The sequence below is a fragment of the Lacerta agilis genome, chromosome Z (genome assembly GCF_009819535.1).
Source record: "Lacerta agilis isolate rLacAgi1 chromosome Z, rLacAgi1.pri, whole genome shotgun sequence".
NCBI lineage: Eukaryota > Metazoa > Chordata > Lepidosauria > Squamata > Lacertidae > Lacerta > Lacerta agilis.
This window is the reverse complement of record NC_046331.1, coordinates 6,333,068-6,347,168: the sequence shown is the minus strand read 5'-3', so window position 1 is coordinate 6,347,168 and position 14,101 is coordinate 6,333,068. Positions and strand designations below refer to the sequence as shown.

At 44.4% G+C, this 14,101-nt stretch overlaps 1 protein-coding gene across 1 annotated transcript in view; it reads left to right on the top strand.

The window, feature by feature from the left end:
* PAPPA (pappalysin 1) overlaps positions 1-14,101 on the top strand; it is a 249,448-nt gene that overhangs the window by 58,829 nt on the left and 176,518 nt on the right. The window contains 3 exon segments of the mRNA XM_033137308.1: positions 1,688-1,833; positions 8,283-8,576; positions 11,294-11,486. Of these exon segments, the coding sequence (XP_032993199.1) occupies positions 1,688-1,833; positions 8,283-8,576; positions 11,294-11,486 (633 nt within the window).

Here is a 14,101-nt window from a genome sequence, read left to right as displayed (position 1 = left end):
AGCACATTACCCCGGCCCTGATAGGTCCAGCTGCTGACAACTGCCCTGGGTCAACCAGCCAGTGTCTGATAGCAAGCTGCCATTTTCCACCATGCCTCCTAATGTAATGTTACACTTGGGCAACAAATCTTTATTACGGTCATAGACCGTCAGTCTCTATGCTCCATCTGGGCAAGCAAAAGGCATTGCCAGAGTTGAAGGACACATTCCAGTCAGGCAGAAACTCACCTGGAGGAGGGTGCAAAGCAGGGAAAGTGAGGTTTATGGCTTGGTGAAAGTTCTGAAAGCCAGATAGAGAAGTCAGGATGGCCGCATCCAGCCTCCGGGTTCTGAGGTCCGTCCCCCCCGCTCTAGGGCATTGTGGGTGCCCTGCAGTTGATGCTGTATCATAGGGCATTGTTAGAACACAAAGCAGTTTTAATTTCCCACATTGCACATGCTGGCTGGAGGGCACTAGGTTGGTGTAGGGTGCCTGAACAACATCTTCATGCACACACCTGCACTGATATGAGCTCTATCCTTTTAGCTGGGAAGGCTGTGTTTTGCAATATTACCACTTAACACTGAGAAACAAGCACATTAACTCAATTTAGATAAAACAAAATAGAAAATTCTTTCCAGTAGCACCTTAGAGACCAACTGAGTTTGTTCTTGGTTTGAGCTTTCGTGTGCATGCACACTTCTTCAGATACCATTTAGATAATAAGATGAGCCTGTGGAGTGCACGGCAAGTCAGGGAGCATGAACATGATCCCAGTGTCATCCACTGCATGCATTCACAGAACATCAGGAAGGGGTTTTAGGGACCCAGGTAGTCTTAGTGAGCTAATGCACAAAGACTGAGCTGGGAGTGAAGGGGACCCCCCCCCCCAGGCTGAGTCATCTTTCCACTTATGAGATGGCAATTTCCCAAATGAGTCAGTGGTTTGAGCTTCTGATTGCAGACTGAAGTGGTATAGTGCCTATTGCCTTTATGCAATAAGAAATAGGCCTCAGTTAGCTTACTCCAAGTGACTGTGAGCAGGACTGTCAGTAATCACACAGTAGCCCTCAGCCCACAGTCACGTCAGATCAGGGCAGGCTCATACATGATACATATAAGGAAGTCAACTCATGCCTAGGTTGTACTATTTCAAACAAGGTATGACTAGATTCTCCTCAATCCAAATAAATAAATAAATAAATAAATAAATATTTTTTAAAAAATGTTTGTTTTTAACGTTCAATAAACAGAAAAGCAGCATGTCAGGGATAATTTTAGCTTGCGTCTCTTCTTCCTGATAAACTAGACTCTGTGTGAAAGTGTTTTCCTCCCTCCCTACCTCCCTCCCTCCCTCCCTTTAAAATACCGGAGCATTCAATCTGTACCCCAAGTACAGGTTTACCTCTTCAGTGAGATTCAAGGTGACACAGCTGAAAGGTATGGGATGATTTGAACCTGGAAACACTGTGGCTGCTCTATGGGTGATTCTTCATCATTCCCATTGGCACTCCCCTTCTGGTCAAAATGTAGCCTTGTGGTTGCTGGATCTTCCCAAAGGGGGGGGGAGATGGGGAGAGGGTCTCACAATTCTACACCATCCCAATACCCATTCTGGGTATTAGCTCATGTTATGAGACTTTTGTCTGTTTTGAGGGGGTCGCTTCTCATTTATGTGATATTTTCTCATCTTTCTTTCTGTTGCAGAGCATATTTAGATGTCAAAGAACTTAAGAATAGGCTCCAGCTGGATGGCTCAACACATCTCAACATCTTCTTTGCTAACTCCTCTGAAGAAGAGTTGGCAGGTGTAGCTACCTGGCCGTGGGACAAGGAAGCTTTGGTACACCTGGGTAAGTCATTAGGACACCAGAAGAGCTCCACAGTATCAGATCAAACAGCATCCTGTTCTCACAATGGTCAGCCTGGTGGCTCTGGGAAGCTCACTGGCAGGCGACAAAAGCAGCAGGCCTTTCTTACTGTTATGCATTAGAACATTAGAAAAGTCCTGCAGGATCAGATCAATGTCCCAGTCTCGTCCAGCATTCCGTTCTCATGTTGGTCAATTATATGCCCTTAGGGGAGAGAAATGATACAGCCAATGCAAGAGAATTAGAATTAGAAAGCCTGGCAGGTTCTCTTGTAGATCTTTGGGCCCTTAGCCCATGAGTGTCAGGTTGGGAGTCTAATAATAATAATAATAATTTATTTGTACCCCACCCATCTGGCTGGGTCCCCCCCCCAGCCACTCTGGGTGGCCTCCAACAGATATTAAAATACTTTAAAATATCACAGGTTTAAAACTTCCCTAAACAGGGCTGCCTTCAGGTATTTTCTGAATGTCAGATAGTTATTTATCTCTTTGACATCTGCTGGGAGGGTGTTCCACAGGGCGGGTGCCACTACCGAGAAGGCCCTCCGCCTGGTTCCCTGTAGCTTTGCTTCTCACAGTGAGGGAACTGCCAGAAGGCCCTCGGCGCTGGATCTCAGTGATGTGGGTGGAGACGTTCCTTGAGGTATACAGGATTGCAGTTATCTAGCCCAAGCATTGCTAGAGCTGGGATAATTGGCCAAATCATCTCCCTACAAACTTAAGCAGAGTCCTGCTATATCAGGCCAGAGGCTCATTTAATGCAGCATCCTTTCCTTGCCCAACTAGATGCCCATGGGAAGCCCACAAGCAGTGTTTGAGCACGACAGCAATGCATTCCCCACCTGTGATTCTTAGCAGCTGAAGAGGCAGACCTTGAAAAGGGAGAATCTCCTCCCTGTGGACTGCTCCTTGTGGCAAAGAAGAAAGGACAGGATGCTGTTAACCTTTATCCTGATTTCTTATCATTTGCAGTCATAGTCTTAAATAGCCTACCAAATAATAATAATGATGATAAATATATAAATCGAAACAATATTCACCATTCCTCGCTTCCTGGCTTACAACCAGGAAAATATTAGATTATAAACCCCAAAACACCTTACAGTATTTCTCAAATGATGTCAAGACAAAAGTATTTCACCTTTATTTCAAAGAAGTTGCTCCTGAGGGCATCTTCTCCACGTGTGGAATTCGCAAAGGTTTTTGAGTGAGGGAACATGCCTGACCTAGGGGAGGAGAGCAGGAGATACTGCCCACTGTCTTCAGTCTCAGGGTGCCTTGCATATGGCTGCAGCTGCTCTGCTGCCAGGTCAGGCCTGCCCTGCCCACAGAGAGCAGAAGGAGAGTGGGTGGCAGTTTCCCCACCCCTCCCCTCCCTTGGACTGTGGTGCACAGGAGGGTGTCCTCTGTTTCCCCCCTTGGGGGCGCACTGCGCAAGCCCGCCCCTGGCAGCAAGGGCATATGCTCTGCCACTGACTTGTCACTTCGAGGGATCCTCCCAGCACCTGCATTTTCTCGCTTTCCCAAGATCCTTCTGGGGCAGTGCTAGATGTAGCATCTCTGTGGCAGCTGCTTCTGTCAGTTGGGATGTATTGGAAGGCAGAGAGGATGTGGGCCAACAGAAGGAACTCTGCAAGCAGGTGGTGTGATTGCCCCCCACCCACCCCAGCACATCCTTGAATTTTACCTCTCTGAACATCAGCCATAAATATGCCCCCAGTTCACCTGCAAGTGTGGGGGGGGCTTTTTTTGTTTTGTTTTGGCCTTTGCCCTTTCAGAGGCATTAGCCTTCAGGACTAGCTGTCAAGTTTGTAGAACTAAAAAGGAGGGATGTAGCTCAATGTTAGAGTTTTGCATGCAAAAGGTTCTAGATCCAATCCCTGGTGTCTCCAGGTAGGGCTAGGAGAGAGCCCCATCTAAAACCCTGGGAAGCCACTGCCAGTCTGTGCAGACAATCCTGAACTAGAGGGACCAATGGTTCTGGTTCACTGTTAAGGCAGGCTCTTCTCTTCTTAATGGCCATAGTTCAGTGATAAGGGAACATCAGATATTGGGAGATGAAGAAGACTTCAGCCTGAGATATTGGGGGACCATGGGCTCATCCACACTTACCTTTGCTCCACATTTCTACGCACAGGTCTGGGATTTCCAGGTCCATGCCCAAGTGCTTTTTTGGTTTTTTTGTTTTGTTTTTTGCCCTGGACACTTTCCCCATGAAAACCTGCTGTTTACTCCTGAATCAGAACAAACGGCAATTTTAGCATTAAAGAGCAATGGGGAACTGATGGGCCAAAAAAAGGAAAAAGCATTGGGATGTGGACTGGGAAAGCATGGCCCCATGCCTAGAAAGCATGGGGCAAAAGGTAAGTGTGGATGAGCCCAATACTGGCCTGGGTGGACCACTGATCTGCGTCAGTAGAAGCTGCTTCACATGGAAAGAGACAAAAGTCAGAGACAGGAGTATGAGGAGGATGCTGGGGAACCACTCCCCCAGCAGAGTACATAATGCTGAGCTTGTTGGACCAGTGGTCAGATTCAGTGTAAGATGCTTCATTTGTAGCAACAGGGAGTGAGGGGAGAGAGGGAGAGGGCTTGACAAATGAATGGAAGACTTTGGGGAGCCCATAGTCCCAACGGCATAGACAATACTGCATTAGTTTGACCTGTGGTCTGAAACACTTTATTTGGGAGAAGAGAAAGAGGTGAGTTTGAGAGATGCTTGAGAGAGTCGAAAGACTGTCATGCAGGAGATGTGGAAGACCTCTTCCTTAGACTGTGAGTAATCACTGTCCATAGACAGTTCTGAACCAGTTGGTCTAGCTGGACCAGTGGGCTGTCTTGGTATAAGGTGCTTTGTGTGTACAAACACACACACACACACACACACACATAGAGAGAGAGAGAGAGAGAGAGAGAGAGAGAGAGAGAGAGAGGGAGAGGGAGGGAGAGAGAGAGAGAGAGAGAGAGAGAAGCTTGAACGGGAGAGCTAACGGGCTGGCATGCAGCTTGGGAACAGAAGCAGGCTTTTTTTTAATTCAGATAACTAGATTTTTTTTGGCTAATTGGTGTTGTACTCTCCTGTAGCACCTCCTGCTGGACCAGTTATAGGTATTTCCCACTGTCTCTTCTCTTGTTTTAAACTAACCTCTTAATGGTCCAAAGTAGCATCTTTTAGTACCTTGGATTCAGTTTCTTTGGGTTTTTTTCCCCTCCTATATAAAAGTCAGTACAAGAGTAATCATCACAATAAAATATAATCAGTGGACAGTCTGAAGTTGACTCATCCCCCCAAAAAATAAGGCAAAAGGAGAAAAAATTAATTTCCTGTTTTAAAAGCCCTCACTGCCCACCTTTTCTCCTTCAGCAAGAACTTTGCTGTTTAATCTTTATATACTCTTTTTCTTTCTATAAATCCAATATGTATTTAATAAGAAAAAATAAGATGAAATATGCACCACTGTCTGGATCTTAGCTTTGGAATATAGATCATCTGGTCAAGGAAAACTGTCTTTTTTGGTGGGGAGATTGCAATTGATTTAGACTCTTGACAGCTGTGAAAAATATACATAACCTCCACCAAAAGAGGGGGGAGGTGTCCTAAAAAGGGAATAAATAAGAAAATCAAGCAACCTGCACAGTTGCCTTAAGCCCTGATGAAATTGAGCCAGCCTGTATTGTGATTTTTATCTCCTCACTTAGGGAGTGTTTTTCCAATATATATAGTGATGGGGTGGAGAGGAATGGTAAGGAGATAAGCTTTCAGATGGGTTTGCTGCAAAATAATCAACATGGATTCTCTCTGGCTGCTGTTCATTCACACACACTGTCCAGCAGTACATTGGGCACCTGCCAAGTCTCACACCTCAGCATGGACCTCACTGTTGACCACTAGAGTCCCTTGACTGTCCTACTCCTCCTCGCGATTGTCAACTGTTCACTTTCCCTATCCAAGGGTGTAATGGAATCATAGCATTCTGGACTAGATGAGCTCTTGGACAGATTGAGCTGGCTCCTCTTACATTCTGATGTTCTTACGGCTGGAAAAAAATGAGAAGCTTATATTGACAGATCCACCAATCCTTTATCTGAGAAGTCTGTATTTTCTAGTACCTGGCAAAACACTGTCTCTGTTGTTTTAATGTACACTTATAATAGAATCATAGAACTGTAAAGTTGGAAGGGACCCCAAGGGTCATCTAGTCCCACCCTGTGCAATGCAGAAATCTCAACTAAACCATCCATGACAGGTGGCCACCCAATCTCTTCTTAAAAACCTCAGAGAGAGGAGAGTCCACACCTCCCAAGGGAGACTGTTTCACTTTTGAAGAGCTCCTACTGTCAGAAATTTCTTCCTAATGTTTTAGTCGGAATCTGCTTTCTTGTAACTTGAAGCCATTGGTTTGAATCCTACCCCCCAGAGCAGGGGAAGAAACCAAGCTTGCTCCATCTTCCATGGGACAGCCCTTGAGATGGCTATCATATCTCCTCTCGGTCTCCTCTTTTCCAGGCTAAACATACCCAGCTACTTCAACAGTTTCTCATAAGGCTGCATGTTCTCCGGCAGAAAGACAAACATGGCACAGGGGTTGCAGCAGCTCCCTCACCCTCCATGTCTCCTGGTCCTATGCACACTGAGAAATGGTACTCTGGGCCTCCCCCTTAAAACTCCCCCACTGAACACCCTTGCAAACACCCCTGTTTGTGATTCCTGTTTGCGAACTCTTTGCCACAAGCCCGGAGAAGCTGCAATGAGCTAAGTTTGACTCCTGCTGACTGCTAACTTATTATTGATTAAAGCATCCCTCCCCCCACCCCCAGCTTTTCATCTAATGGCTTGTGCAATTTTTCCAAAGTCCCTATTTGCCCCATGCAGGGACATTTACAGGTTGCTTATATGATGCCTGCAGGGTTTCCCCCCAATAGCAGCTTTTGGAGGGTGGGGCAGTAAAGTGGATTGAGAAAATGGTGCTGGAGATGGGGTTTAAAAAGGCCCACCCCAATGACCACCTTTTCTTAAATTGAATTCTCTTGCAGCTGTTGCCATTATTATTTTTACAAACCAAATAAGGGAGTGATCATGGCTCTTCTGCGTCACATGTAGCACAGCTGTAACACTAAAATTAATGGGCACTCCAGGGCTTTTTTTCCCCAGCTGGAACTCACCAGAACTCAGTTCCGGTATCTTTCAGGTGGGTGCCATTGCCATTTAAGAGAATAAAGGAGGCATTCATATTGAGTTCCAGCACCTCTTTTTCTAGAAAAATAGCACTGGGGATGACTTATCCTAAGATAAATCTGCCTTGTTTTGCTTGCCCACAGAAGAACATAATAAGAGCCCTGTTAGATCACACCAATGTCAATGTAGTCTAGGATTTTTTTCTCCCAACAGTGATGAACCAGATGCATCTGGGAAGTCCACGGGGAGAGTGTGAAGCTCATAGCCCTCCCCTGCTGTTTATGCCCCAGCAACTAGCATTCAGTGAAAATATACTTTCTTTGAACACCATGCCTATGTTCTCTCTCCACTGATGGAAGCGGTATGCTCTGCATACCATTTGATGGTAATCACAAATGGGGAGAGACTGTTTCATTCAGGTCCTGTTTGTGGGCTTTGCACTGAGGCATCTGTGTGGCCACTGTGAGAACAAGATGATGGACTAGATGGACCTTTGTTCTGATTCAGCCAGGCTCTTCTTATGTTTATATAGTCATATTGACTAATAACCTTTGAGAAACTTACCTTCTCCACCAATTTGCTCAATCCCATTTGAAAGCCATTTATTGGTGGTCCTTCATTGACTTCTTCTCCTACTCTCCTGCTATCACAGAGCTGGAATCATAGTGTATGAATCATAGCATATGAATCATAGCGCTTGAATGATTCCATCACAGGGAATCATAGGGGTGGAAGGGACTTCAAAGGTCATAGTTGGCCATGCAACCTCTGCTTATAAACCTTCCATGTAGGAGATTGCATCACCTTTCAAGTCAGTCTGCCCTACTGTTGAACAGCTTGTACCATCAAGAAGTTCCTCTTAATGCTTAGTCAAAAAACCGCTTTTTATAATTCAGTGTGGGTCCATTATTTCAGATCCTAGCCTCTTGCACAACAGAAATGAAATTTGCTCCACCATTATTTTGACAGCCCTTCAAATATTTGAACATGATTATCATAACCACATCTTAATCACCTCCAGGCTAAACATACCCAACTCCATAAACCTTTCCTCATAGGTGTTCTGGGTCCATGAGGACAAAAGTAGCACTGCCTCACCAACCCCAGTAAGGCCCCAGCTGCCTGCCTGTCTGTCATCGGCTGTGGCTCCACCTCCCATTGGCTTCCTCACCTTCTACTCTACTAGCCCCAATGGGAAACATGACGTTTCTGGATATATGAGTATAAAAGCAACTATCTCTCTTTCTTTACAGGGGGAATCGTGCTGAATCCTTCCTTCTATGGCATAGCGGGACACACCCATACAATGATCCATGAAATAGGGCACAGTCTGGGGCTCTACCACGTCTTCCGAGGAATCTCCGAGATCCTCTCCTGCAATGACCCATGCATGGAAACAGAGCCTTCCTTTGAGACCGGTGACCTCTGCCATGACACAAATCCAGCTCCAAAACACAAGACCTGTGGTGATCCATCCCCTGGGAATGACATGTGTGGTTTCCGTAGCTTCCAGGACACTCCATTTAACAATTATATGAGCTACACAGGTACTCTGCCCTCCCCTCCTAGCTTTCTACTAGAGTTGGCCTTTTTCAAAATGTTGATAGCAAGCTTTAAAGTTTCTCATTCAGGCTTCAGGGTTTTTTTTTTGCAGCAAAGGTGAAACTTACGTGTTCAAGTTGATACCAGTCATTTAAGCACTTTCTAGAACATGTGAGACAGAGAGCCAGTGCAATTATATACAGGTGAAACTCGAAAAATTAGAATATTGTGGAAAGGTTCATTTCTTTCTTTTTTTATTGCATAGTTTTATTTTACAAGAAAATTCAAATTAACGAACAGAAGCATATCTTTGTTCATTTCTTTCAGTAATTCAACTTAAAAGGTGAAACTAATAGATGAGATAGACTCATGACATGCAAAGCGAGATATGTCAAGCCTTTATTTGTTATAATTGTGATGATAATGGTGTACAGCTGATGAGAACCCCAAATTCACAATTTCAACTTTGGGGTTTTCATCAGCTGCACGCCATAATCATCACAATTATTGTGATATGCTTGACATATCTTGCTTTGCATGTCATGAGTCTATCTCATATATTAAACTCCAGTAGCTAATGAAAACAATTGCTTACATAAATGGACTTTTCCACTATATTCTAATTTTTCGAGTTTCACCTGTATTTCATTTGATCAGCTGGGCTTCAAAAATGTTGATAGCACATGTGTTCTAAATGTACTTACTATGAAATAATCTCCACTGAAAACCATGAGACTTAATTCTGACTTAGACAAGTATAGGATAGGGATGAGGAGAAACCTGAAAAAGTTCGCATTTAGAGGTGAACCTCACACTTTCCAAAACAATGCAAAATGTGGGGGGTAGTCAGAGGTTTGTGTCCTGCAACTGGAGCAGTGAAACTTGGCCATGGACTGTGGGGTTGGAAGAGAGGAAGGAGCTGAAGAGCACATGGTTGCTGCTGAATGGAGAATAGATTTCCTGGAGAGAAAGGGCTCCAGAGATACTGTGGATCGGGAGCGTGTGTGGTGGTCCTGGGATGAGGCCTATCTTGCTCCTTTTGATCTTTGCCACTTTGACTCAGGGCAGCTATAAGGAAATGTTCTCTAAGCAAAGTCAGTCTTCCCACAGACCAAGATGCAAGTGAGGTACTTTATTTGTCTCAGTAGCCAAGACAGTGATGACCAAACAGGACCGCAGAGGCTACTATCTGTTTGGAAATATTATATTGAATGCTCACAGTGTATTTAATCATTGGTTCAAGCCAATTTTAAGGGAAATAAAAGCTGTATCCATCAAAAACTGTTCATCAGCCGAATATTCAGGGCCAAAAAGTTTGACTCAAAGAAAATGGGTAAGAGCAGTTTTAAAAAAAACTTTTTAAAATGTGTTTGTGGGATGTTATTGTTTTGTTGTTTTAGCTGTTTTAGCTACTTATCTGCGCTTTTTACATTTTTTTAATATTGTGAACTGCTTGAAACAGTTGGTGAAGGACAGTGAAAAATAAAATAAAATAAATAATAAATGCACAAACCGAAAAGCAGCCGTCCTTCAGAATTCACCCTTCTCATTTTGCAATGCAGCTAAGTCAAAATAGATGTACTAGAGTAAAGTGTGTTTAAAAAATACATAATATTGGTGATAATAACATACACATATGCATTAAACTGGGGAAAATGGCATATAAAATGTGTATATTAGGAGAAGTGTGCACTAAGATGCTGGTGTGTTTTCATTAGGATTTTTTTTAAAAAAATCAGGACACTAATATGATTAACAATGAGAATTGAATTTAAGATTGGAAAAGTGAGAATCTGAAGGAAATTAAAATTTGCCATTCCCCACTTAGTATAGGGTCATGCCAACCTCTCTTGCCCAGGTTTTTGATTTTGCAGCAGTAGCACTGATGACTACATGTTCTGGTTTATGCCTGCCCATCTGAATTCAGCACCTTTCAGAACAAAAGAAGAATGAATAAAGCAGGGGCTTTCTAATTTGTCAAGCAAAGGAAAGTGTGGATGAATGATCATAAGTCCCTTCTTCATCTAGAAGCTTTTCCACTTCCCTCACCCCACATTTCCACCCATCCAAACTGCATTCCTTTAGGTAAACTTAGCTGAGAAAAATGCATGAAGTGGGCAAGGCTACAGGAAGTCATGTGGCACTTACAAGGAGGGCTTTCCTCCCATCATCCCAATACTTTTGATTGGACCCTCCCACCTCATATTTTGTGATTGGCAGCAGATGTGAGTTTAAATTAGGGTTAGGGCTCTCATTTCCTCCAAGATGTTGCTGGACTACAACCTCCTGGCATCCCTGACCATTGGCCATACTAGCTTGGTGCTGATGGGAGTTGGTGTTGTACAACATCTGGAGGACCACAGATTGTCCATCCTGCATCTAAATGAATGGCTTTGCAAACAGTGCCTCTAATTTGCTCTGAAATTTCCCTTCCAGATCACTAGGTGGTAAAGAGAAAGGATAAATAAGTCTTGTGATCCAGTGTTTAGTTTTTCTTTCTCTCGCCTTTCCTTTCTTCAGTTGAGGCTGCTACTGGTCAGCTCTTTCTCCTGGAATGCTAGGGAAGCTTGCAGTGTTACCCAGGAGAGCTTATAGAGCAGCCATGTTCACAGTTTAACTCCTTTTTTATTATTTAACTCTTTCCCCCTCCCATTCCCTCTTCTCCTCTCTTTCACATGTGCAACATTGTGTGACTTGTTTCCACCCTGCCTTATCCCCTCAGATGATGACTGCACCAACTCCTTCACACCCAACCAAGTGGCAAGGATGCACTGCTACCTGGACCTCGTGTATCAGAGCTGGCAACCTGCCAAGAAGCCTGCACCCATCGCTATCGCACCCCAGATTGTGGACCGAATGGGGACCTTCATCACCCTGGAGTGGTTTCCACCCATAGACAGGCACTTCTTTGAAAGGTGAATTGGTGGGGACAATGCACACCTGTTTGTCTGGCTTTGAAAGATGGGGGTGGTAAACAGCAGTGGAGAAGCAATTAGCTGCTCAGGTTAAGGTTATAGTTGGGGGGCTCATATAACTGGGCTAAAATCCCCTGCTCTCTTTCTTTTCTCCCTGAGAAAAGGTAGGCACTGTCTTTTTTGCTACTTTCTGGGATGAGGGGTAGGGAGAGGTTTATCTGGCCCACTGGTCTAAGTAGGTCTAGGAAGCGTCTTAATTTGGCTGTTTCTTCCCTGCAAGCCATACCCTCCTGCCCTATGCTTGACAATAATATGACGTAGAGACATGGTTCCATTCCAAATACAAAGTCTACGGGTGCCTATATGATTACCTCACATGGTGTAGCGGTTAGAGTGTTGGACTATGAACTGGGAGACCAGGGTTCAGATCCTCACTCAGTCATGAAGTTCGCTGGGTAACCTTGAACTACTCAGTGCCTCTCTGCCTAATCTACCTCACAGAGCTGTTGCGGGATTAAAATGAGGAAGGGGAGAACCATGTGTGCCGCTTTGGTTTCCTTAGAGGAAAAAAGGCGGACCATTAAATAAATAAATAAATAAATAAATAAGCTCTAGACTAGCAGGGCCTTCCTCAGAACCTGCTGTGGGGAGAGCCTGTTTGGCCCCAGCTTCAAGCTGCTGCCTCTGACAGTTCACTTTTTTTTTTCTTGCTCCCGTATAAGAGGCAGTGATTGCCACCAACTTCGATGGCTTTAAAAGAGCATTACACAAATTCATGGAGGACAAGGCTATTAATGGCTATTAGCCACGATGGCTGTGTTCTGCCTCCTCTGACAGAGGCACCGTGGCTGGAATATAAGTTGCTGGAAACAGCAGGAGGAGAGAAGGCTCTTGTGCTTGAATCCTGCTCGTGGGTTTCCCACAGGCATCTGGTCGGCCACTGCGAGAACAAATGCTGGACTAGATGGACCATTGGCCTTAAGCCATCAGGCTTGTCTTAATCACTCTGCTTCCTTCACTTGGTCGCCTGCCTTGTGGCAGCAGGGAAGGAAACAGAGGTGACGGCACACGCTCCAGATTCCCAGCAGGGATGTGATTCTATTTGTGTCCATTTCTGCTGGGATGGTGGCCCTGCCAACAGGGGTCATGGAGGGAAGCCATAGAGATAGGCTCTTGGTCCTTTTGCGAGTGCTTAAGCTGGGCACTCAGATAAGAACAATCCTATTTCAGTCAACCTTCAGGATGCTTGTCTATCCCTACCATGCTATCACAGGGATTACCAACTTTTGTTGTGGGGGGGGGGGGTTAGGGGTCAGTGGACACATTTGGAATTTTGAGAAAGTGCAAAATGAAAAAGAAAAAGAGCAGAAAAAGAGGAACAGAATGGTAAGAGCATGCCCCTCCCAATCAGCTGCCCCATCAATGGGCTAAGAGACATTTGTGTCAGCCACTGTCACCCTTTGCTTAGAGGTGTCCAGTCCTGGCATCCAATAAAATGTGGGCATCTCTAAGTGGCGGGGAGGGGATTCAATGCAGGAGAAGCTGACATAGATTTTTAAGTGACCTTTTTGGAGACCTTTTGTGGGAGACATAGACATTACTGGGGCACACACTAGCACCCCTAGATGCCGTTGGTAACCCCTCCTATATGGGCTATGCAGTATTCACGATTGAACTGCATAGTCCCAAGGAAATGGTGGGAATCATTCATAAGAAAAAAAGGCATTGGGTTGTGTCCAGTGCTAGAATAGATTTATTGAAATTGATTTATATGGCTAAGCTAGGCACATTAATTTCAGTGGGTTTCCTCTGAGTGGATCTTAGCTTAATACAATCCTTTATGTCTGAAGTGGCCTTTGGTTTTTCCTGCCTTCACCACTACTCCCCGCCACCACCATCTTCTCTCTCTCTCTTTCTAAAAGGGTAAATTAAGTCCTTGCAATATGTATTTAATTTATATTTCATAAAGCAGTTATTGTATGTTAAATAAATTCCATCTGCCTATTAAAAACATACTGATACAAGGTTAATTGTTATGTAACAAAATACGTCTCTCTGACATACGTCTTCAACCTCAATCAGTATGTTTTTAATAACCCCTGGCTAGTTCGTACTTAAGTAACACACAATGGCTGGCCTGTTCGATCTAGGATTTCATAACACAGTGATCATACCCTAAGTCAACACTAGATTTCTTTGACAAACCCTTCCATTGGGGTTTCAGTAGTATGGAGTTGGCATATATTGTGGATATCTAAGAAGACATTGTCCAGTAGTTATGTCATCATTTTCTCAGTTTCTCAAGCCTAGGATAAATAAATCTAACCGAGATTTTTTTATTATTATTTTAAAGGCAGAACAGGGAAATTCCTCAGACTCTTGTTCTGAATTAATAATTGATGCCTTGGTCAGTTCCTGTCGCTTTATCACCGATCTAAGACAGTGGAATGGTCTCTCTATGTAGCCCTCCAAACTCTCCTCAGGCCCTGCCTCACACCAGCCCTACTTCATTCCCTCCTTGGGTGTTCTTTTGCTCAGCTCAGAACTCCGTTCATGCCTCTTGCTTGCCCTGATGGAGGACATCGCCATTGCAATCTTTTTATTTGCATGCTTCC